This window comes from Diabrotica virgifera, chromosome 10 (genome assembly GCF_917563875.1).
Source record: "Diabrotica virgifera virgifera chromosome 10, PGI_DIABVI_V3a".
Taxonomy (NCBI): Eukaryota; Metazoa; Arthropoda; class Insecta; order Coleoptera; family Chrysomelidae; genus Diabrotica; species Diabrotica virgifera.
This window is the reverse complement of record NC_065452.1, coordinates 140,522,000-140,546,645: the sequence shown is the minus strand read 5'-3', so window position 1 is coordinate 140,546,645 and position 24,646 is coordinate 140,522,000. Positions and strand designations below refer to the sequence as shown.

At 33.6% G+C, this 24,646-nt stretch overlaps 2 protein-coding genes across 3 annotated transcripts in view; one reads left to right on the top strand and one right to left on the bottom strand.

Moving 5' to 3' along the window:
- LOC126893225 (probable maltase-glucoamylase 2) overlaps positions 1-24,646 on the top strand; it is a 59,968-nt gene that overhangs the window by 16,439 nt on the left and 18,883 nt on the right. Inside the window, exons 3-15 of one of the 2 annotated variants that reach the window (XM_050663197.1) lie at positions 4,864-4,923; positions 5,028-5,087; positions 5,190-5,249; positions 5,388-5,447; positions 5,552-5,641; positions 5,715-5,774; positions 5,876-5,935; positions 6,040-6,099; positions 6,203-6,262; positions 6,367-6,456; positions 6,530-6,589; positions 10,201-10,260; positions 10,360-10,419. In XM_050663197.1, coding sequence (XP_050519154.1) covers positions 4,864-4,923; positions 5,028-5,087; positions 5,190-5,249; positions 5,388-5,447; positions 5,552-5,641; positions 5,715-5,774; positions 5,876-5,935; positions 6,040-6,099; positions 6,203-6,262; positions 6,367-6,456; positions 6,530-6,589; positions 10,201-10,260; positions 10,360-10,419 — 840 coding nt within the window. The remainder of the gene's footprint in view (positions 1-4,863; positions 4,924-5,027; positions 5,088-5,189; positions 5,250-5,387; positions 5,448-5,551; positions 5,642-5,714; positions 5,775-5,875; positions 5,936-6,039; positions 6,100-6,202; positions 6,263-6,366; positions 6,457-6,529; positions 6,590-10,200; positions 10,261-10,359; positions 10,420-24,646) is intronic. The other variant, XM_050663198.1, reaches the window with a different exon arrangement.
- Positions 490-21,069, bottom strand: LOC126893227 (uncharacterized). Its single transcript, XM_050663199.1, has 2 exons — positions 20,692-21,069; positions 490-829 (listed from the first exon to the last, which is right to left on the bottom strand). Exons 1-2 carry the CDS (start codon positions 20,982-20,984, stop codon positions 571-573), a joined length of 552 nt encoding a protein of 183 aa, XP_050519156.1. The 5' UTR covers positions 20,985-21,069; the 3' UTR covers positions 490-570.

Below are 24,646 nucleotides of genomic sequence, written 5' to 3'. Positions count from 1 at the left end.
ATTAGTTTATAAGTAATAATACTACCACTGCTCGTGCTATACGTTTTTAATAACACAACCTTTTTAGCTAATTTCCAGAATTTTAAAAGGAACAAGTTGTTTTTAATAATACTAAACCATCCTGTATAATATTTGTTTGTCAAAAAGGAGATAAACAAATAAACCTAAATTAAACAAAAATAAAACTAAATATTTTTCCCGTCGTTTTTTGCATTACTACCTTCTCACCATGTATTAATACTATGTATGTGTATAAAAATGATAATTTGACATTTTCGTTGTTTAAGTACATAATTTGACTTTTCGTTCGCTATCGTTATTATTTATTTGTGTTTCTTACACTGTTTGTACTTTTTTGCATTATCATATTTTACAAAATAGTTTGCCGAATTTACTTGCCAATGCAGCCGCCCGAGGTATGTAATTTTATGCACGATGGGGCATCACCACATTTCTCAGTTGCTGTTCGTCAACATCTTCATGTCATCATTCTCTTTGCCTTATCCCTATGCGGGGTCGGTTTCCCTAATTGCATTTCTCCACACAATTCTATCTTGGGTCATATCAATGTTAATCCCCTTTACCAACATGTCCTGCCTTATCGTCTCCCCCCCCCCCCCAGGTCTTCTTTGGTCTTCCTCTCCTACTCCTTCCAGGAATCTGCACTTCAGCTATTCTTCGTATTGGGTGATTAACGTCTCGACGTTGAACATGACCAAACCATCTTAACCTATGCTCTCTCATTTTGGCATCAATTGGTGCCACACCTAGACTTCCCCTAATATACTCGTTTCTAATTTTATCCTTCTTTGTCACTCCACTCATCCATCTAATCATTCTCATTTCCGCCACATGCATTCGTTGTTCCTCTTTCTTTTTCACTGCCCAACATTCAGTTCCGTGCATCATAGCCGGTCTTATGGCTGTTTTATAGAATTTTCCGTTCAGCTTCATTGGAATTTTTCTGTCACACAACACACCACTCGCTTCTTTCCACTTCATCCATCCAGCCCTAATTCTACTGCATGCATCTCCATCTATTTCTCCATTACTCTGTAATACCGATCCTAGGTACTTAAAACTATTGCTTTTCACAATCATTTCACCATCCAAAGATACCATTTTATTTGTAGTAACTCCATCTTTAAATGAACATTCCAAATACTCTGTTTTTGTCCTACTAAGTTTTAAACCTTTTTCCTCCAGAGCTTGCTCCACTGTTGCAGTTTTTGTTCTAAGTCTCTTTCACTATTTCCTATTAACACTACATCATCAGCATACATTAGGCACCATGGAATACTACCCTGTAGTTTCGCTGTTATCTGGTCCAAAACTAATGAGAATAAATAAGGACTAAGCACCGAGCCTTGGTGCAATCCTACTTTCACCTGAAATTTATCAGTCTCTCCCACACCTGTCCTAACACTAGTCGTTACTCCCTCATACATATCTCTCACAATCTTTACATATTCGCCAGGGACTCCTTTCTTATTGAGAGCCCACCAGAGAATCTCTCGAGGAACTCTATCATATGCTTTCTCAAGATCCTGTATTGTTCCATCAGTTGCCTTACAATGAAAATTGCATCTGTTGTTGATCTGCCCTGCATAAAGCCAAATTGATTATCGGATATTTCGGTTTCTTCACGTATCCGTCTGTGAATTACTCTCTCCCATATTTTCATGGTGTGGCTAAGTAGTTTTATAGCCCTGTAGTTTGTGCATTGTTGTATGTCTCCCTTGTTTTTGTAGACAGGTACTAATATACTGCTTCTCCATTCGTCTGGCATTTGTCCAACTTCCATAATTCTGTTAAATAGACCTGCTAGCCAACTTATTTCTGTCTCTCCCTACTTATTCCCAACTTATTCCTGTCTGTCGTCAACATCTTCATGTAACTTTTGGAAATAGGTGGATCTGACGCGGAGGGCCTCATGCATGACCACCTAGATCACCTGATTTTCACCCTGTCAACTATTCCCTATGGGGTCGATTAAAAAACATGGTTTATCGAGAAAATATCAATACGCAATAAGAATTAAGTAATTGATAAAATTATTGATTCTTGTAACATTATTTGAAATGATCCCTTAACTCTCAGGAGGTCTATTAGACAGTTGATGGTCCGACAAAGATGGATTTCATTCCGAAAATCTGCTATAAATCTCAAAAAAAATTGTTTTATTGTTTTATTTGTTTCTTAAGTTCTTTTATGTATCTATACATACAACTGTACACACATACATATTGTTAAATTTACTTAAACATGCAAATAAATCCGTTTATGTTCAATGTTCTACATAATACGTATTTTCTTTTCGTAAATTAGAAAATAAAAAAATTTACAGTATTTTGCCTTATGAAATAAAACTCTGAGAATTCAATAAAACGACACTACCTATGAATCACTAAACAAATACTATACAGTATACAGGGCGATGTTTTAATATTATTCAAAACAACCTCTTCCTTTTGAAATTCTGGAAATTAGCTAAAAGGGTTTTATTATTTACAACGTAAAGCACAAGCTGTGGAAGTATTAATACATATCTATAAATTAAATATTTGTCCAAAAAATAGATTTTGCAAAAAAAATTATTTTTTTTTTAATTTATGGTTCACTTCACCAAACTTTTAATTCATAGTCAAATTTGATTTTTTATTAAAAATTAAGTAATCGCGCGGGGAAAAAAAATATGCCATTTTAATTGCATATTTGTGTAATTTGTAAAATTCTTATTAGAGTTTTCAAAAACCATATACATACAGGGTGAAATTTTTTCCAAGACCAAAATGAACTAATTTTTTAGATCCGGGCCTGATTTTTTTCTACTTTGAATAAATCAGTTGATTGGGTGGTAACTTATAAATTAAACATTTGTTCAAGAAAAAATAATTTTTGTAATAAAAGTTATTTTTTTAAATCTATTGTTCACTTTACCAAACTTTTAATTAATAACCAAATTCGATTATTTTATAAAAAATTAAGTAATCGTGTGGGGAAAAAGTAAATACGCCATTTTAATTGCCTATTTGTCTAATTTGTAAAATTGTTATTAGAGTTTTCAAAAACCTTATACAGGGTGAAATTTTTTCCAAGATCAAAACGAACTATCTTTTTAAAGCCGGACCTGATTTTTTTTTAGTTTGAATAAATCAGTTGATTGTGTGATAATAGTGTAACAATTGACCAATATAGGAGACACATCGATCTTACCGTTCAATAATTATGACGAATACAAATTTCTGTAAAAATTAACAACTCGCCCTGTATATTATTAAACAATGGGAGCAGACACTTTTTAATGGTCATTTTGTTATTCCCCATAGAGGCCTTCATACGATGTAGGAGTATGTACAGTTTCTCATGACTCCCCCTGTATATTGATACAGGGCATTCTACCAAAGAAATGTTGTTCTGTAAAAGATAAGAAAGTGAAGTAGGTACCTCTACCTACTACTATAAGATAAACAAACTATTTAGATGGCAATGATATAAATATCAATAAAAAATATAACAGCTTGTGCCGCAGATGGTGAAGTAGATACCTAATTAGTGACGAAAGTTAGCTATCTCAAGTGATCTTCTTAAAAAGATTTATGGGACTGTTTGACACAGTGATTTCTTAAGCGACATAATATCTGAAATTAAGTACCTGTTAACAATCGATGGTAAATATTTTTGAGTTATTCAGCCCATATGTTTGAAAAACTAAGTGCGTGCAGGGTGTTTGGTAACGAATGGGCCATAAATTAACCTTAGATTCTTCAGCTTAAAATAGGTCGATTTGACGATTTGAACTAAAGGTCGCCTCATATTATAATGCACGTCGCGTTTCCGTCACGTAGCGTTTCGTTTGCGAAAAATATAATTTAATGGTTTTTAAATTGAACCATTCATATTGTGCGTATAAGACACGTAACGTAGCGTATAAGACACGTTACGTCTGCGTTCGGTTCATTCGAAAACAATATTTTTCGGATGTTGACAGATACGGGTCGTTTTCCCCTTGTTGTTTATGTAGGTATTTCTTTGAATTTGATACCGAGTATTTAGACCGGTCAGTATCGTCGCCCTCGCTAGCGAAATTATTCCGATTAACGTTACTACGAAAGTTGATAATAACCGAAATACAGGGTGTCAAATTTGAACTTCTAGTTTATTTATTCTTGAATATTTCCTGACAGGCATGGGACAACAACATGAAATTTGGTGATCAGGGGTTTTTTGGGACGAGAAATCTAAATTCGCCACCAAAAATGCCCAGAGATGATGGTTATTACCCAGATCTGCTTAATGGTTAAACGTCCACGCCTGAATCCTGCCTGATATTCTCCTATAAACGTTTCAGTATAAGGCATCAATCTCTCGTGCAAAATATTTGACAATATTTTGTATGCTGTATGTATTTAGGAGAGTTATTCCGCGGAAATTATTTCATTCCAGTTGGTTTCCCTTTTTGTATAACGGACATATTAAGCCTAAGCTCCATTCTTCAGGCATTCTCAGACTAAATTTCTTCTTTTATTTTATTGGCAAGTCTTTTTGTTAAAACTTTAAGAGTTGTGCTCAGCAAGGTGATGGTACGGTAGTTGGTAGAGTCTTTGCTGTTTTCTCTCTTCGGTATTGGTATTGTTATACTCGTTCTCCACTGGTCTAGAGCACTCTGGCTACAAATTATTTCTTCAAAGAGAATCTCTGTGTTTTCGATTAACGTTTCTCCTCCGAATTTTAGGAGTACATTTTGTATCCCATCGCTTCCTGGGTCTTTTCTGTTTTTTAATTTACGTATGTTATTTTTTTAATTTACTAATTAATAAATGAAAGTGCTAGATGTTTATTTAAAAAAATTTCTCGTTACAGCAATTCTCAATAAACGCTACAAACATTAATGAGGACAACGCTACAAGCGAAACAATTACGGTTAGTATATTTCTTAATAATCTTAATAAGGCAAAACTTATAATAATTTACTAATTAATAAATGAAAATGCTAGATGTTTATATAAAAAAATTTTTCGTTACAGCCATTCTCAACAAACGGTACTAACTTCACTAAGAAAAACACTACAGGCAAAATATCTACAGTTAGTAAATTTCTTAATAATTTTAGTAAGATAAAACTGATAACAATTTACTAATTAATAAATGAAAATGATTTGTTTATATAAAAAAAATTCTCGTTACAGCCTTTCTCAGCAAACGCTACAAACATTACTAATTACAACACTACAGGCGAAACAACTACGGTTAGTAAATTTCTTAATAATTTTAATAAAGTAAAACTGATAATAATGTACTAATTAATAAATGAAAATGCTAGATGTTTATATAAAAAAAATTCTCGTTAATGCTAGATGTTTATATAAAAAAAATTCTCGTTACAGCAACTCTCAACAAACGCTAAAAACCTTACTAAGGATAACACTACAGGCGAAACAATTGCGGTTAGTAAATTTCTTAATAATTTTGATAAGGTAAAACGGATAATAATTTACTAATTAATAAATGAAAATGCTAGATGTTTATATAAAAAAATTTCTCGTTACAGCCACTCTCAATAAACGCTACAAACATTACTAATAACAACACTGCAGGCGAAACAACTACGCTTAGTAAATTTCTTAATAATTTTAATAAGGTAAAACTGATAATAATTTACTAATTAATAAAACTTACTAATTACTTATTATATAAAAAATTTTTCGTTACAGCCATTCTCAACAAACGGTACTAACTTCACTAAGAAAAACACTACAGGCAAAATATCTACGGTTAGTAAATTTCTTAATCATTTTAGTAAGGTAAAACTGATAATAATTTACTAATTAATAAATGAAAATGCTATGTTATATAAAAAAATTTCTCGTTACAGCCATTCTCAACAAACGCTACAAACTTTACTAATTACAACACTACAGGCGAAACAACTACGGTTAGTAAATTTCTTAATAATTTTAATAAGGTAAAACTGATAATAATAAACTAATTGATAAATGAAAATGCTAGATGTTTATATAAAAAAATTTCTCGTTACAGCCACTATTAACAAACGCTACAAACATTACTAAGGATAACACTACAGGCAAAACAACTACGGTTAGTAAATTTCTTAATAATTTTGATAAGGTAAAACTGATAATAATTTACTAATTAATAAATGAAAATGCTAGATGTTTATATAAAAAAAATATCGTTACAGCAACTCTCAACAAACGCTACAAACATTACTAAGGATAACACTACAGGCGAAACAATTACGGTTAGTAAATTTCTTAATAATTTTGATAAGGTAAAACTGATAATAACTTACTAATTATTAAATGAAAATGCTAGATGTTTATATAAAAAAAATTCTCGTTACAGCCACTCTCAATAAACGCTACAAACATTACTAAGGACCACACTGCAGGCGAAACAACTACGCTTAGTAAATTTCTTAATAATTTTAATAAGGTAAAACTAATAATAATTTACCAATTAATAAAAATTACTAATTACTAATTATATAAAAAATTTCTCGTTACAGCCATTCTCAATAAACGCTACCAACATCACTAAGGAAAACACTACAGGCAAAACATCTATGGTTAGTAAATTTCTTAATAATTTTAATAAGGTAAAACTGATAATAATTTACTAAATAATATTTTTTTTATTTTTATTACTCCAATTTATTTAACAATCTGTTCCGTTAGGAGCAATCAGTTGAAGTTATGACTTTCTTAGGCTATGACATGTAGGTAAGAATTCAAATGAAATTTTTCCTTTCTAAATTATCAACAAATGTATATACAGTGCTAGTCAAAAGTCCGTACCCCCCCTCTTATCTTTTGAACGGTTATACCTATAATAGTGAAATTTGGAGGGAGGAAATAAACGGACATAAGCTTCTTAACTAATTATGACAGGTGACGTAATAGTGACAGATGACGTTACAGAGCCACTCTGACCGATAATTTTAAATGGGACCTTATGGCAAGTGATACCTCGTTTGAAAGGTATTCAAAATACCTATTCAGTCATATTAATTTTTTTGAGTTTCAGTTGATTTTAATTTTGGTGAATAAATTAAATAAATATAATATTGTAGTTTCGCATTTAATTGATAAAAATTCAAATGTCCGCCTATGGTTTTTTTGTCAAAAAAGTTGACGTCTTTCAATTCTCTAATAGTTTTTACGTCAACGTCAAACTTTTTGACAAGTAATCATACGCGGAATTTTGAATTTTTATTAATTAAATGCGAAACTACAATTTTATATTTATTTCATTTATTCGTCAAAATTAGCTTAAACCCAAACAAAATTAGTATGACTGAATAGGTATTTTCAATACCTTTCAAACGAGGTATCACTTGCCATAAGGTCCCATTTAAAATTATCGGTCACAGTGGCTCTGTAACGTCATCTGTCACTATTACGTCACCTGTCATGACTAGTTAAGAAGCTTACATCCGTTTATTTCCTCCCTCCAAATTTCACTATCATTGTTATAACCGTTCAAAAGATAAAAGGGGGGGTACGGACTTTTGACTAGCACTGTATAGTTATACTAGTAAAATAAAGTAACACTTAAAATAGTTCCAATTTATCTAAAATCTATTTGGTAAGTCAGTTGGTTTATAACGCATCAGTCTGCCAACTTCACCCTCCTTGTTTAATAATTCACTCGCGAAATAATTTGCATGCGCACCAAGTCTTTCTTCATACTTTTCACTGCATTTGCTGATTTCTTCTTTGATGCTAGGAACTTTCAGGTCTCTGCCTATTATTGCGTTGGGGACGTACCATGGAGCGTTTACTATGGTCCTTAATGCCTTATTTTGAAAACATTGTATGATTTCCAAATTAGAGTTGCTGGCTGAGCCCCATAGCTGTATGCAATAGGTCCATCCGGGCTTAAGTATGGCTTTGTATACCACTGATTTATTTTCACTTGATAGTCTTGAATGTCTGCCCAGAATCCAGTACATTTGTTGAAGTTATGAGTCCAAGTTGCTTTCTTTTGGTGAATGTGTTTTCTCCATGTTAGTCTTTTATCTAGATGTATGCCCAGGTATTTGGTTGTATCTACTTGTACTTGTTTGTTGTTTATGTATACTGGTGGACAGCTCTCTCTCTTCTCATGGTAAATGTCATTTGGGTCGATTTTGTTTCATTAGCTTTCAGTTTCCATTTTTTTTTAACCATTTTTCTATTTTATTTAAGTGGGCTTGTAAGTTATGCGAAGCTATTTGGGGGTCTGTATGAGATGCGATAATACCTGTGTCATCTGCGACTGTTGCGACTGTTGTCAATCTAGTTGTAGGTAGGTCAGCAGTAAATAACAGGTATAGTAAGGGACCGAGTACACTACCTTGTGGGACACCGGATTTTATTTTAAATAGTTCTGAGCGAGCATCTTGTTGTTTTACTAATGAAAAGCGATCTGTCAGATACGATTTTATAATTAAATAATATTGACACGGAAGATTTTTCTTCAGCTTATGGAGAAGTCCTGTATGCCACACTTTGTCGAATGCTTGGCTGATATTTAAAAAAGCTGCACTACAGTACCTCTTGCTTTCTAGATCATTGCTGATTTGTTTGACTATGCGATGTGTTTGTTCTATTGTTCCATGTTTGCTACGAAAACCAAATTGGTGTTTAGGAATTAATCTTGTTTCTTCTATTATTGGTTCTAATCGACGTAGAAACATTTTTTCAAATAGCTTAGATAATATAGGTAAGAGACTAATGGGTCTATATGAGTTCAGTTCTTTGGAGTCTTTTCCTGATTTTTGTAACTTTATGATCTCTCCTACTTTCCACTGATTGGGAAAATGTGCATACGTAAGTATTGCATTAAATATATGTGTTATTGCGTGATTGTTTTCTTAGTTACGTTTTGCAGGTTTTTTCCAGTGACGAGGTCATATTCAGGAGCCTTTTTTGGATTGATTTCATTCATGATTACCATTCGGATTTCTTTAGGTTTAAATTTTTTGATTGGGAGATCCATTTGAAAAGGTATATCAAGAAAATTTAAGATTTCATTATTATCTTCGTCGTTTTGGTCCATGTTGTAAGGTTTAAAGACGTTCCTTAGGTGTTCAGCAAAGGCCTTTGCCTTTTCATTATTACTTCTAGCCCATGTTCCCGCAGAGTCTCTAAGCGGAGGTATTTGTTGTACTTATTGGTCTTTTCATTTTCCGTGTAGAACGCCATAGAGAATAATCTGTTGCTTTCGTAGTAAGGTACTCTTGTACGTCCTGATTCCTTATTGTGTGTAGTAGTCTTTTTAATTCAGATGCTGCTCTGTTATAATTCCTTTTATTGATTTCAGTTCTATGGTTTTGCCACTTTTTACGAAGTCTTCGTTTCTCTACGATTTTTTTCTTTTACAATCATTGGATTATCACCTTTGGATTTATTATCGGCAACATTGACTGCGTTCACCAGATGCAAACACGTTCACAAATGTTTGCGCTTTGATTCTAAACTTGTTGACAGCGAGCTGAACGGTTGGTTGTTTAGGTTAAAATTTGACATTTTGTTTGCTTGGTTTGAACGTAACCTAAAATAAATTTTCTCAATAAATACGTTTTTGAATTTAGTTTTTTTATTAAAGGAAAAAAGAAAATTTATTTAATAGATAATAACGTAGCAGAATATCTTCAGTAGCCTTTATTTTATGTATAAAACCTTTATCAATATATTCTACAATATATACAATTTAAATTCCCGCCATATTTTTTCAATATTCAACACGTTTGCAAAGTTCAACTTAAATATTTTATATTTGCAAAATTGGCGACCGCTTTCCAAACATGTTTGACGTTAGCAAGTCGTTCAGAAGCATAAAGCGCAAACTGATTGCCAACGTTTGCATCTGGTGAACGCGCCCATTGGGAGTTGCGTGCCAGGCTGCTGTTTGAATTCCTTTTGTTAGATTTGCGACGGTTTCATCAATGTTCTGTGGTGTCTTGTGAACGTTTAGTTCAATGTTCTCATCAAGTTTTTGTCGGAATAGCTCCCAGTTGATCTTTAGGTTGCATAATTGTGATTCTTGGTATTTTCTTACTACTTTTGCATGTAACGTCAATATTATAGGAGAATGATCTGATGAAAGATCATAGCTGCTTTCAATTTACTATAATAATTTACTAATTAATAAAAATTACTAATTACTAATTATATAAAAAAATTCTCGTTACAGCCATTCTCAACAAACGCTACCAACATCACTAAGGAAAACACTACAGGCAAAACTTCTATGGTTAGTAAATTTCTTAATAATTTTAATAAGGTAAAACTGATAATAATTTACTAAATAATAAATGAAAATATATACTTATAAAAAAATTTCTCGTTACAGCCATTCTCAACAAACGCTACCAACATCACTAAGGACAATACTACAGGCAAAACAACTACGGTTAGTAAATTTCTTAATAATTTTAACATACTTTAGCATAGCATGCCAATTTTTGACAAAACCTAAATGTTTAGTTTAGAGCTTAGAGCAATAATTTATTTAAGTGGCTTTTTGTAAATATTTTATATTTCCACTATAACTGTATAATAGCCTCTATTTCTACTATTTCTGTATCTAATTGTTTTGTTTTTTGTTATCTCATATATCTATTTCATATTTTATTTCTCTAATTAATTCTACAGGGTGTAACAAAAATACAGTTCATATATTAAATCACATATTCTCGGACCAAAAATAGTTCGATTAAACCTAACTTACCTTAGTACAAATATGCACAAAAAAAGTTACAGTCCTTTGAAGTTACAAAATGAAAATCGACCTTTTCCGATATATATTCTTGAGAATCTACCAAGTTTTCATAACCCTGTTAATAATAAATATAAACAAGTTTCAAAAGTTATGCATCACCTAAAGTTATGTTCATTTTCATACTTGATTTTTTCATGAACAAATTAACGGATTCTGCTATTTTTTTATTATTTTAGATTTTCCTTTGTTATTTACACACTTTGGCAAATGTTTACTCAAACCTCTTTTTCGTACTTATACGAAATTATTATTACGGGTGGAAGAAAAGAATGTTTTTCATATGTTAAGCTTGAGACACCCTGTAGAGAGGAGAAGGTACAAGTGTGAGTACACTTTCGAAATCGTATGATAGTCATGTTTTGCGAACATTTTGTTTTTTGAATGTCCCTGATATCTTTAGAAACAAAAGAAATATACGGTTTTTTCTTTACCATGATGTGTTTTAACTGAAACAAAAGTTTGAGACACCCTGTAGGAACGAGATGGTACAAAGGTGGGTGGGTATACATCGAAATGATGTTGTGGTCTCATATTTTGTGAACATTTTGTTTTTTAGTTTCTCTGTTATCTTTAATAACAAAGAAACTAGATGGTTTTAGTCTATAATAATATGTGTTTTAACTGACGACATGCGATCCCAGAGGATTCCATGTCTTATCATACACTAAGATGAAATTATTTCATACAGGGTGTTTCATTGAGAAAGTAACATACGTTAGCTGTAGAAAGAGGACACTTAGGCGGTCCCAAAAATACCATACTTAATGGGTCTTACTCTATTAATTACAAAGATACTGGGTGTTTTATCTATTTTGCCATTTTCTTATTTGGTTCATAACTTTTTAACCACACTGTAAATTTATTTTATATTTGCCAGGCAAATATCCTTTAAGTTGTACAATAAACTAATTTATTTACACCGGATTTACAATTGTAAAAAATCCACGTCCGGATTAAAAATATTGGAAAAATTTTCCGAACCAAAAACAACACCCTGTACATTAATTTTTTTTAAATGGATTTTTCAGTTGAAATGAGGATGAAAAACTAAATTTAGTGGTATATTTAGTGGTAAAATTTTGAATTTGAAATCTGATTTGTCAGTTGCGAGAGCTCTAAGCAGAAAAAATTAAAATGCGGCTTAATTTTAATTAATACAATTATTTAATCTAAATTAGTAAAATGTTAACATTTCAGTGTTTTTTTATTATGTGTGACAAATAGTTTATGGCGAATATTCATCTTTAAATAATGAATAAATAATAAAGGGTCAATAAAGAACACATCACTTTAATCAACAAAGTAGGTATCTAAAAATGATAACAAAACAGCGAAAATTTGCAGCATAATAACTATTTAAAACTAAAGTACCTATTCAAAATTACCACCATCAAAAATTATTGTTATATGTGTGCAAATGTAAATATTTTACCAATTTAGATTAAATAATGATATTAATTAAAATTAAGTCATATTTTAATTTATTTTACTTTGAGCTTCGCAATTCACATAATTTGAGAATTCAAATTCAAAAGTTTACCAGAAAAATCATTTTGCCGAAAACTCAAAGTATACCACTAAATTTAGTTTTTCATTCTCTTTTTAAGTGCAAACTCCATTTAAAAAAAAATTAATATACAGGGTTTTTTGGGTCGGAACATTTATACAATATTTTTTAATCCGGACCTGGATTTTTTATAATTGTAAATAAATTAATTGATTGGACACCTAAAAGAATATTCGCGTGTTAAATATAAAATCAATATACAGTGCGGTTGACAAGTTGTTGACCAGAAAAATCATTTTGCCGAAAATTCAAAGTACATATACCACTAAATTTAATTTTTAATCCTCTTTTCAACTGAAAAATCCATTTTAAGAAATTTAATGTACAGGGTGTTGTTTTTGAGTTGGAATATTTTTCCATTATTTTTTAATCCGGACCTGGATTTTTACAATTGTAAATAAATTAATTTCTTTTACACCTTATATGATATTTGCGTGCCAAATATAAAATAAATATACAGTGTGGTTACAAAGTTATGAACCAATTAAGAAAATGGCAAAATAGATAAAACACCCAGGATCTTTGTTATTAATGGAGTAAGACCCATTAAGTATGGTATTTTTGAGACCGCCTAAGTGTCCTCTTTCTACAGTTAACGTATGTTACTTTCCCAATGAAACACCCTGTATATCACAATGCAAAAGGGACAAAGTGTTCAAAGAAAGAAAATCTGCGCAATGTACCTCTCGCTATTTAAAGAGCCTCCACGTAGACACCAAATCCGTAGTTACTCTCAAGGAAGTTCCACCTCAAAATATCACAGAGCCTCCATTAAACAATCTCGTCTCCATTATGTTGCGCTGTGCATACCGTTCACTTGGACGACAAATAACACTTAAGGTGTCGACCACAATTGTTAACCTTATATGCTTTTCCGCTTTTAAAGAATTGTTAACTGTTTTTTTATTGTTAATTTAGTTTTGTTTGAGTTAAAACACGTCATATTAAAGAATAAAAGCGTATACTTTCTTTGTTTCTAAAGGTATGAGGGATATTCCAAAAACAAAATGTTCACAAAACATAATACTACAATACCATTTCAATGTATGCCCATAGGGGAAGGTGAGGTAAAATGGGATACTTAACGTTTGAGGCTGTATAACACCGAAACTATGTATTGGAGGCTACTCATATTTTGGCACAGTGAAAACTCATTATTTTTGTATCAAAAGTATAAAAAAGTTATATGCAAAAATTTGACACCAATACAATTTCCCATTTTATCCCCACTGTGTGGGTAAAACGGGATACACCATGGGGTTAAAATGGGATAGGATTTGTCTATGTTATTTTAATTGATTTTCTCTTTTTTTAAAGTTTATTTTTTATTTTTATGCAAAATACAACAACTTAAGCTCAAAAATTCAAAAGGAACGAAAAAGAGCAATTAACTAAATAAGAAATAACCAAGGGCGCCCATATAAAAATTTTTAGGGGGGGGGGCAAACGTGAAGATGTTGCACATTACATTTTGTATATTTCGGATGACAATATATACAGTAGACTCTCTCTATAACGAAGACGGGTATAACGAGGTTTCGCTTATAACGAGGTACATTAGGTGTCCCATGAAATTCCTATTGAACTATAACGCTCTATAACGAGGCATATTTGGTTACAACGAGGAAAATTAAAATCGAAGAATACGTGTCTTTATCTGTTTTTAGCGTTGTAATGGTCATAAATAGCGGTCTCGGCACCTTAAGAAGAAAGGTCATAAATAAATAAATGCCCCAACTGCCTGTACATAGAAATGCCCAACATCTGTCTTATTATCGAGGCCAGTGCTGTAATAAACTCGGCCACCTGTAATAAACTTCTGTCTGTTTATCGACCGATATTGAATATTATAGGAAATTTACAATTTATGACGGCGAAGTCTCATTGTTCACTGTTCAGGTTGACCATCGACATCTAATAAACTACGTAAGAGGCATCAAAACATTTCATTATTATTGTTGTTTGATATAACGAAATCCGCTTATAACGAGATAATTAGTCCACCATTTCAGTTCTCGTTATAGAGGGAGTCTACTGTAGTTTAAACCACCTAAAAAACCTAGTTTGAACCCTGTTGTGAGAAATTATTCATACATTTTAAATACTAGACCAAGTTTTTAAATGGAAATGTCATGGCTACCACAAAAGTTGCGCCTCTCTTTAAAACCCGTTTGAAAAGAATACAATGCTTGCAAAGCCATGCCTTCAACTTTGGCGAGTAGACTAAACATGAGTATGTGTCGAACCAAGTTTTTACTTTAAAATCTTAAAAAGGAGCCCCCTTTATTTTTGCAGATATAGAATCCTTATGAAAAATAAGTCACATATATTCCAAACATTTTTAGAATCGTTGATAGATGGCGCAAATAAATCGCATTTTTCGATTATAGCGCCATCCGTCAATTCTAAAAAAAGTTTCGAATAAATATTACTTATTTTTTGAGGAGGAAACTCAATCTGTAATAAAAAACGGGGGTTCCTATTTAAGATTTTGAAGTTAACTCTCACCCCACCTCCAGAGTGTGGAATGAAAAATCCTGTTTGGTGTCATTCTATAGATTTTTGAAAAATATTAAACACATGTTTCTTAGTTTTTCATTTGGAAGTATATTTCTCGAGATATTAGACCGTTTCTATAATTTTGCTATGGTATCACGATATATCGTTTTTTCCGATTATAGCGCTATCTATCCACAATTCGCAAAATGGCTCGAATAAAATTTGCTTATTTTTACAAGGAAAATCCAAATCTGCAACAAAAATTAGGGATTCCATTTAAGATTTTAAAGTTACCCCCCGCTACACACCCAGGGGTTGAAGTGGTGGACTTGTTTAGTGTCATCGCATAGATTTTTGAGAAATATTTAACACATATTTTTCAGTTTTTCGATCCGATGTTCATTTCGCGAATTATTCGACCTTTCCGCTACTTTTGGTACACCCTGTATATAACACTCATTCGTCATGAAAGATCACCTGTTTTTCATTTAAATTAAATTGTTGTGTTCATCATAATGTACACTTTAAAAATAATCTACTTACTAAAAAATACTTTTGCAAACTAAAATTTGACTAACTATGTTCAATAAATTTATTTCTGTTAATAAAGATGATTCTATTCAGTGTACACAAAACTTAATATTATAGAAAATAAATATAATTACAGATTTTACACTTTATCTTTATAGTGCCAGTTCTCAAAGACGAATGGCTCATTAGTGATTATCGGTCAGAGATCGGATTTCTTGCTGATATGATTTTCTTTGCAGTATTATAAATGATTAATTTAATTTGTAATTTTGGGTGTCGGTTACAGTATATATTATGTTCCCACGCTTCTAATCTCTTTCAATGTTTTCGTTAATAGCATACCCTGACTGTGCGAAATGTGTATTATGCACATTCCATATAGACCGCTGTCCCAGACACACAGATTTTCTGTTAAACTATTAATTACCCAATATGTGAATTATTTTATTAATAAATAATGTTGTTTCCAATTTATCTCTCAAAATTATCCAATCATTTTTTGACAAAATACGTTTATGTAATATAAATTTAATTTTTGTTCTTTCCCGAAAAGCTAGGGGGGGGCCACGGCCCTGCCCGTGTGTATGGGCGCCTATGGAAATAACGATGGGTTAAACCCAAAAAACCCAATATTAATAGGACTAATAATACAGAACATTTTTCTTAAATATTAATAGGAATAATAATACCGAACATTTTTCTTAACTTACTCATATCTGCAATATTCGCAAATAAATACATCATCATCGCTGTCAGCTCCTGCACAAGCTTCATGTCCCCATTTTTTACAATTGCAGCATTGTATCCAGCATTCTCTTTTTTGTCTGAAGAATATCTATTGTTGCAATAGAAGCATTCCTCATCTTCACTACTGTCACTTTCATCTTCGGATTGTATGTTTTTAACCTTCTTGGAAGTATTTTCTTTTTTTACGGTTTTCTGCTTTAGTGACTTAATCTTGGTTTTTGAATTAACATTTTTAACATTATTAACTTTTGGTTTTCTGGTAGTTAGAGATGTCTCCAATTCTTCTTTATAAGGGGTGCTTGTTAATATGACAGTTTTACCTTTATTTTTACTGTGTTGCTTAATTTGGTTTTGTGGTGCTTTTGGATAGGGAACAACTTGTTCCGGAGAAAATAGACCAAAACCACTGCTTGTTGAGGGCATGTCCATAAGCAAATCTTTAGAAGATTCATTATTTTGTCTTTCTGGAGTAACTTGTTCTTCGACAGGCTGTTCATTTTTGGATTGACTTTTTTCGGGGCTGGATATGTTTTCTTCAATATTTGGCTCATGATCTTAACGGATACATTAAGGAAACATCCAAGGGCTGCATCCTATGGCTCGTATGAGGAGGCAGGCAAATTATTGTCACTCCATTTTCACGTGCTTTATCAATAATAGCAATATTTTGTGAATGGGTTTTATCGCCATCCAAGATTAAGAGAGATGGGTTTTCTTTTGATGATTGAGTGTGATGAAGAAAATGGTCAAACCATTGTTCAAACAAGTTAAGCTGCATTCAACCAGATTTATCAGTAACGACTAAGGTTCCTGGCGGTGAACCATCTGAGAACTGCGGCTTCATACGAACTCTGGGAATTATGATCATAGGAGGAACAAATATTACACTGGCACTCATGCAGATTACAGCAGTAGAAAGCTCCCCTCGTTCTGCAGATGTTAGGGTGCCGACCTGTTTTCTACCCTTGACAGCAATCACTTTTGATGGACGACTTTGAACTGTTGTAATCCCGGTTTCGTCAACGTTAAAAATACGGGAGGGTGGAAAGTTCATTTTTTCTTGAAGAGGCTCCAAAATGTCAAAAAATGATGAAACTGCTTCCTTGTTAAAACCTCGAGCACGTGCAGCTGATGTTGCTTCAGGCAAACGGAGCGAAAGTTTATTCCGTTTCAAAAAAGCGCGAAGCCAATTCCACCCAACCAACTTGGTGTTTTTCTTGAAATGATGTTTGATGTTGTTTTTCTCTGCCATCTGATATGTCAAGCTACGGATGGAACGAGTTGTAAGACCGAACATCATAGTTTCCATATTCTTTGCATATGTTACCAATTGCTGCTCCAACTCTAGAGGAAATGTAGGCAGTCGGCTTCCAAGTAATTTAGAATGACCTGTTGCGGATTTATTTCTTCCTTTAAACCTTCTTTCCAATGTTGATTTTGGAACTCCATATTTTTTGGATGCTTTTAGAAATCCACAAGTTCCTTTTTCTAATGCTTCCAGAGCGCTGGCCATAGATTTTTCAGACCATTTTTGACGCTCAGTCTTTCGTTGGTAATTTCTAGGTATCTGAAACAAAAACAATCCTTCTAAGTTTATTCTTATATTACCCTAAACAAGCTTGAATATTTTTTGCTTTTAAAAGTCTTTTATTTTTTTAAAAATTATGATTTTGACGTAACTATAGAATTTTCATATAATGGGGTAAAACGAGATATCCCATTTTACCCCACCCGGTTATTTCCCGTTTTACCCCACATGCTGTTAAAAAAAATTACCTTGTATGCTCAATATGAGTTGGTTCACTCAAAAAACCTATTCACATTATGCGCAGGACACTACACATCATCCGAGTTCAAAAATTATTTCAAAAACTTGTTTAAAACAAAAGTTACAGCTTAAAACGTGGGACCCGAAAATTACATCAGGCACCTGTCAAAACACATATTTTGGTCTGAGCACGAGGTCGGGTGTTTGAACTACGGCGCGTTAGAACTACAAGCCAAGGCGCATTAGACGAATGTTTTAAGTATTTTTCACGGCGGCTGATGTCATTGGCAGGCCGCTAGAGGCACTATCCCGTTTTACCCATGTATCCCATTTTACCTCACCTTCCCCTACTTATAACTCGTCCTCCCTACAGGATGTCTCAAACTTAACATAAGAAAAACATTGTTTTTTCTTCCACCCGGTGTAAGTTCAAAAAAGAAGTTTGAGTAAACCTTTGCCCGACTGTGTAAATACCAAAGAAAAATCTAAAATAATAAAAAAATTAGCGAAATGCGTGGATCTGTTTCTGATTGCGTCGTAATTATTTTAATAAAAAATAGGAAATAAAAATTCTCTATTTGGGACCAAGAAAAAGTTGTAGTATGCCCTGTATAATAAACATTTTATTATATTACGAAATAGAAAATAGACCTTCCACATAAATTTTTAAAAACATTGGCTCAAATGGGTTAACTATGTACTTCAAATTTTATAGAAGTGGTTACAATCTAAATAGGTCACACCGTAAGCAAAATAATACACAATTGAAAAACTGTCATAGGAGAATTACTAGAATTAGAAAATATTAATAATTTTACGAGCTATAAATCCTTAAGTTAACTTCTGTTGTGATCCTATTTGTACCTATTCTACATTCGATAATAGTCCAGTCGTCAGCAGTTTTCCTCTAAAAATCATATGAATAAGCTGAGAATATTAATTTTGACACCTCAAAAAGATGCATAAAAGCTTTCGACTCCTACCCCGGGGCTTCCCCCTAAAACCCCCTCGCAGAGGGGAAAAACGGAAAACATTGATTTACCAAAAACATGTACGTCGCAGAAAAAAAATGTATAACAATGTAAAAAAAAGATAAATGTAGCTAAGTTAATTTTTAACTTCTTTTTCTTCAAGTTCCATCTCCGCTACGGTGTTGGCAATCAACATAGCTACTTTAATTTTTGAGACAGTAGCTCTAAGTATGTATTTGTTTTGAGCTGCATCCAAACCATTTACTCAGGTTCTTCAGCCATGAAATTCGTCTTCTTCCGATGCTTCTTCTGCCATCTATCTCTCCTTGCATTAGGGTAAGAACATAACAAGTAAGTCGAGGTGGAGGTGGATGTGGAGGTCGCGGTCGATGTCGATATCCATGTAAAACAAACACATTGTACTGAATGAAAGAGAACAGAGCAAGTAAGTCGCGGTGGAGGTTTAGCGCGATGCCATCTAGGAGGTTTACATCGATGCTTTTGAAAATAAAATGAGTTTGTTTTACATGGATGTCTACTGCGCGGCCTACAAGGATGCTTTTCTGTGATTGGTCCGTTCGAAGCCAAGTTGTCATTAACTGCGCTATCTGAGTTGATATTTTTGATCTGATTATTTACAGCTGACATTTCATCACTATCATCACTTGACTGACACAACATCGCAAAAGCACAGTCTTTTTGTCATTCAAATTTCATTAAACTACTTCACTTGATAGTGGTTCTAGCCTAGCTCGACTGACAGCGCAGGTGACCTCCTTGCTATGTGCTGTCGACATCGACCGCGACTTAACTAGTGGCATCTACCGCGACCTACACATCCACCTCCACCTTGACTTACTTGTTATGTTCTTACCCTTATGAGTCGCAGAATGCCATACTTCTCGCCCCGCATCACATGTCCGAGATACTGTAGTTTTCTTTCTTTAATTGTAAGTTCAACTTACTTCTCTGTACCTATTCTTCTCAGTACTTCATTATTCGTAACTATATCTACCCAGGAAACCCTCATAATTCTTCTATAGGTCCACATTTCCAAGGCGCTAAGTCGTCTCATTGTCTCTAGATTTAACGTCCACAATTCCACTCCATAGTATGGTACACTGTATGTGTATAAGTACGTAAAATTTTGTTAAGCGTACCTTAAGACATGATGTTAAATCTTTGCTACATAGGACCTTTTTGATTTTCATAAAATTAGAACGTGCTTTTTCGATTCTGACTTTGATTTCTGCAGTGTTAGTCATTATTTTCTGTTATAAGTGTTCCCGGGTAAGTGTACTTTTTTACTCTTTCGATCTGCTGGCCCTCTACTATCAAGATTTCGTTAGTATTATGGTTGTTTTTACTAATTTTCATAAACTTAGTCATTTTGATGTTGAGAGAGTCCGTATTTCCTACTACACCTTACTATTTTACTCATGAGTCTTTCCAGGTATTGTAAACTATGGGCTATTATTACTGTCATCATTCTCTTTGCCTTATCCCTATGCGGGGTCGGCTTCCCTAATTGCATTTCTCCATACAATTCTATCTTGAGTTATATCAATATTAATCCCCTTTACCAACATGTCCTGCCTAATCGTCTCCCCCACGTCTTCTTTGGTCTTCCTCTCCTATTCCTTCCAGGAATCTGCACTTTAGAAATTCTTCGTCTTGGGTGATTAGCGTCTCGACATTGAACATGACCAAACCATCTCAACCTATGCTCTCTCATTTTGGCATCAATTGGTGCCACACCTAGACTTCCCCTAATATACTCACTTTTAATATTATGTTTTTTTGTCACTCCACTCATCCACCTAAGCATTCTCATTTCCGCCACATGCATTCGTTGTTCCTCTTTCTTTTTCACTGCCCAACATTCAGTTCCGTACATCATAGCCGGTCTTATGGCTGTTTTATAGAATTTTCCCTTCAACTTCATTGGAATTTTCCTGTCACACAGCACACCACTCGCTTCCTTCCACTTCATCGATCCAGCCCTAATTCTACTGCTTGCATCTCCATCTATTTCTCCATTACTCTGTAATACCGATCCCAGGTACTTAAAACTATTGCTTTTTACAATCAGTTCACCATCCAAAGATACCATGTTATTTGTAGTAACTCCATCTTTAAATGAACATTGCAAATACTCTGTCTTTGTCCTACTAAGTTTTAAACCTTTTTCCTCCAGAGCTTGTTTCCACTGTTTCAGTTTTTGTTCTAAGTCTCTTTCACTATTTCCCACTAACACGACATCATCAGCATACATTAAGCACCATGGAATGTTACCCTGTAGTTTCGCTGTTATCGGGTCCAAAACTAATGAGAATAGATACGGACTAAGCACCGAGCCCTGGTGCAATCTTACTTTCACATGAAATTTATCAGTCTCTCCCACACCTGTTCTAACACTAGTCGTTACTCCCTCATACATATCCCTCAAAGTCTTTACATATTCACCAGGGACTCCTTTCTGATTGAGTGCCCACCACAGAATCTCTCGATTAACTCTATCATATGCTTTCTCAAGATCAATGAATACCATATGAGCGTGAGCGTTTGTTTCTTTACTCCTGTATTTTTCCATCAACTGCCTTATAATGAAAATTACATCTGTTGTTGATCTGCCCTGCATAAAGCCAAACTGATTCTCGGATATTTCGGTCTCTTCACGTATCCGTCTATCAATTACTCTTTCCCATATTTTCATGGTGTGGCTAAGCAGTTTTATAGCCCTGTAGTTTGTACGTTGTTCTATATCTCCCTTGTTTTTGTAGACAGATACTAGTATACTGCTTCTCCATTCGTCTGGCATTTGTCCAACTTCCATAATTCTATTAAATAATCCTGCTAGCCACCTTGTTCCTGTCTCTTCCGATGCTCTCCATATTTCCCCAGGAATATCATCTGGTCCTACCGCTTTTCCTTTCTTTATTTTTTGAAGCGATTGAGCCACTTCCTCGTTTGTTATTTTGGTGACCATTGCTGCTACTGTCTCCGTTGACTGTACAGGCTCTCTGTCAAATTCTTCATTTAATAAGCTGTCAAAGTACTTTCTCCATCTTTTTTTGACATCCTTTTCGTGAACTAGTATTTTATTATTTTCATCTCGGATACATCTAATCTGATTAAAATCTTTTGCTTTCTTTGCTCTCTGTTTGGCTATTTTTTATATCTTCGTTTCGCCTTCCCTGTTATCAAGTTGATCGTATAGGCTTGCATACGCTTCTGATTTGGCTTTTGCTACTGCTACTTTCGCTTCCTTTTTCGCCAACATATAGTTTTAAAGATCTGTATCGGATCTGGTTTCTTGCCACTTTTTATATATCCACATTTTCTTGCCACATCGGCTATTAATACTGTATCATCTGCATATCTAATTAAATGTTGTTAACTAAGACTCCATTTACTTTTATGCCGACTGTTTCATCTTCCAGAGTTTCTCGAATTACCTCTTCAGAATAAGCGTTAAATAATAGAGGTAATAGAATACAGCCTTGCCTGACTCCTCACTTTATTTCCATTTCTTCAGATGTTTCTTTTTCAATTCTTACTATTGCTCGTTGATTGTAATAGAGGTTTGTTATTAGAGTTAATTTTTAACAAATATGTTTATTAGCACTCTTTGAGTAGAATGCAGAAACAATGCTTGGAGCAACCGGAGATTTTAAATGTTATTTACACTTGCGAAATCAATTTTTTTAATAAAATTTCTATCAAATCGAGGGTAAAAACTCAATATCTTTTGATCAGAGTGTCCTATCCATAAATATCAAAATGTGTTTTAACCCTTTACTGATCAGTAAGAGTGCTTATCATGATAGAGTCCTAGGTTTCTAGCCACTACTATATCCAAATGGGTTGAGAGAACATTTCTTGGAAAAAAGGTTGGTTCGATGGACCCTTTTGCCATAGTGTCTTCGCTGACCACCAGACAATTATTCAATTTTTCTCCGTCAGAGATCTGGCGGTTACTTATTTACTTGCTCCGTGGTGTTACAACCTCTCGTGGGTTTTAGCTGATTCGACAACAGCATTCCACTGCTCTCTGTCTTGAGAAATCTCCATCCTGTTCTCCACGCCATATCTTTCAGGATTCCTGCTATATTATTTCGCCATTGGAGTCGATGGCGTCCACGTGGTCTTCCTCCAATTGGGACTTCTTCCCATACCAGCCTTACTGGTGTTTCGTCAGAATGTCTTCTGAGGTGTCCTCCCATTGGAGTCTCCTGGACTTTATTTCTTTTATTATGTTGGCGTCTGGGTATAGTTATTCAAGCTCTTTGTTAGTTCTTATCCAATATTGTCCTGCTGCTTCATCAAGGACAGGCCTAAAGATCTTCCCTAGGATTTTTCTTTCCCCAACACACACAAACAATCTGGCGGTTAGGTCTCCTATTATTATGGCCAGATCTTCTATGTTCAGGACTGCATCCAGGTTGTCCTCGTTTAAAGACTTTGTTGGCCTTACATATACTGAAGCAATCCTTATTTCTCCTTGTCTTATCTGGACTCTTATTGTTGTTGCTTCTCTATTGGTTAGTGTTGGCGTCTGTTGTAATATATGATTTATTCTTTACTCACTAGAGTAGCAGTCTACAATCAGCGTTCGTAACGATGAAGTCTTCTTTCAGAAGTCACGATTTACCACTTGGTACCAAAATCTCTGTCATCAGAGGCTATGTTATTATACGAAGTTATTATACGGATCTACGTTATTATACGGAAGAGAGGCCTGGACACTTTCTGAAGCTTCTTTAATAAAACTCCAGGCCTTCTGGATGTGGTGTTACAGATGCATTTTAAGAATTGCATGGGTGGATCGTGTGACTAATGTTGAGGTCCTACGTAGAATGGGCTAGCTATGAGATTATTAACTCAATAAAAGAGAGCAAATTAGAATATCTTGGCCATGTTACAAGGAATGAACAAAAATGTGGCTTGTTCAACTCATTCTTCATGGCAAGGTGTTTGGAAAGAAAGGACCAGGGAGAAGAATATTTTGGCTTCAAAATCTGAGAAAAGGGTTTAATACACAGGGTGAGGCAAATAAAGGGCCTATTAGAAATATCTCGAGAACTAAAGGCAAGAGAATTATGAAAATTGGAATAAAGGGGTTTTGAAGGATGATCTATTAAATGAAAATATTTTCATCTCTTTGCAACTTCCGGTTATACCGGAAGTTGCTTATAACTTCGTTTTTTTTAATGGGACGCCCTGTATATTTTTACATTTTTGGATTCTCTTCGATGTCTTCTTTCTTAAAATATGGTTTTGTAATATTATACAGGGTATTTTAAAAGATAATTACGTTTTTTTATTAATTTCGTAGCAAAATTAACACCCTGTAGAATTGTAGTAGTTTGACATCTAAAACTCTACTTACTTTCAAATGATTTTTAATATACTCTACTATTGTTAAGAATCATTAGTATAGCTAAATTTTTAATTTTAGTATACAGGGTTGGTCGAAACTCGGAATGAGTATTTTCTGAGTTTTCTTATATGGAATACCCTGTATTTTAGTATTGTAATGAAATGATATTTTATGGTACTTTTTTATTTCTTAAGCATTCCCTATACCTAACTGCTTTAATTTGTGCTTAATTGTTAATCGCACCAACAATCTTAACTATGTAGGTATTTTGATAGCTAAACCATTATTGGTAATTTTAAGGACTAGTCTGGATTAATATGTATTTATTTCTGAAAAATTATTTGGGATTGAGTATTTTCACGGCCAACCTAATAAAATTTTACGTATTTTTT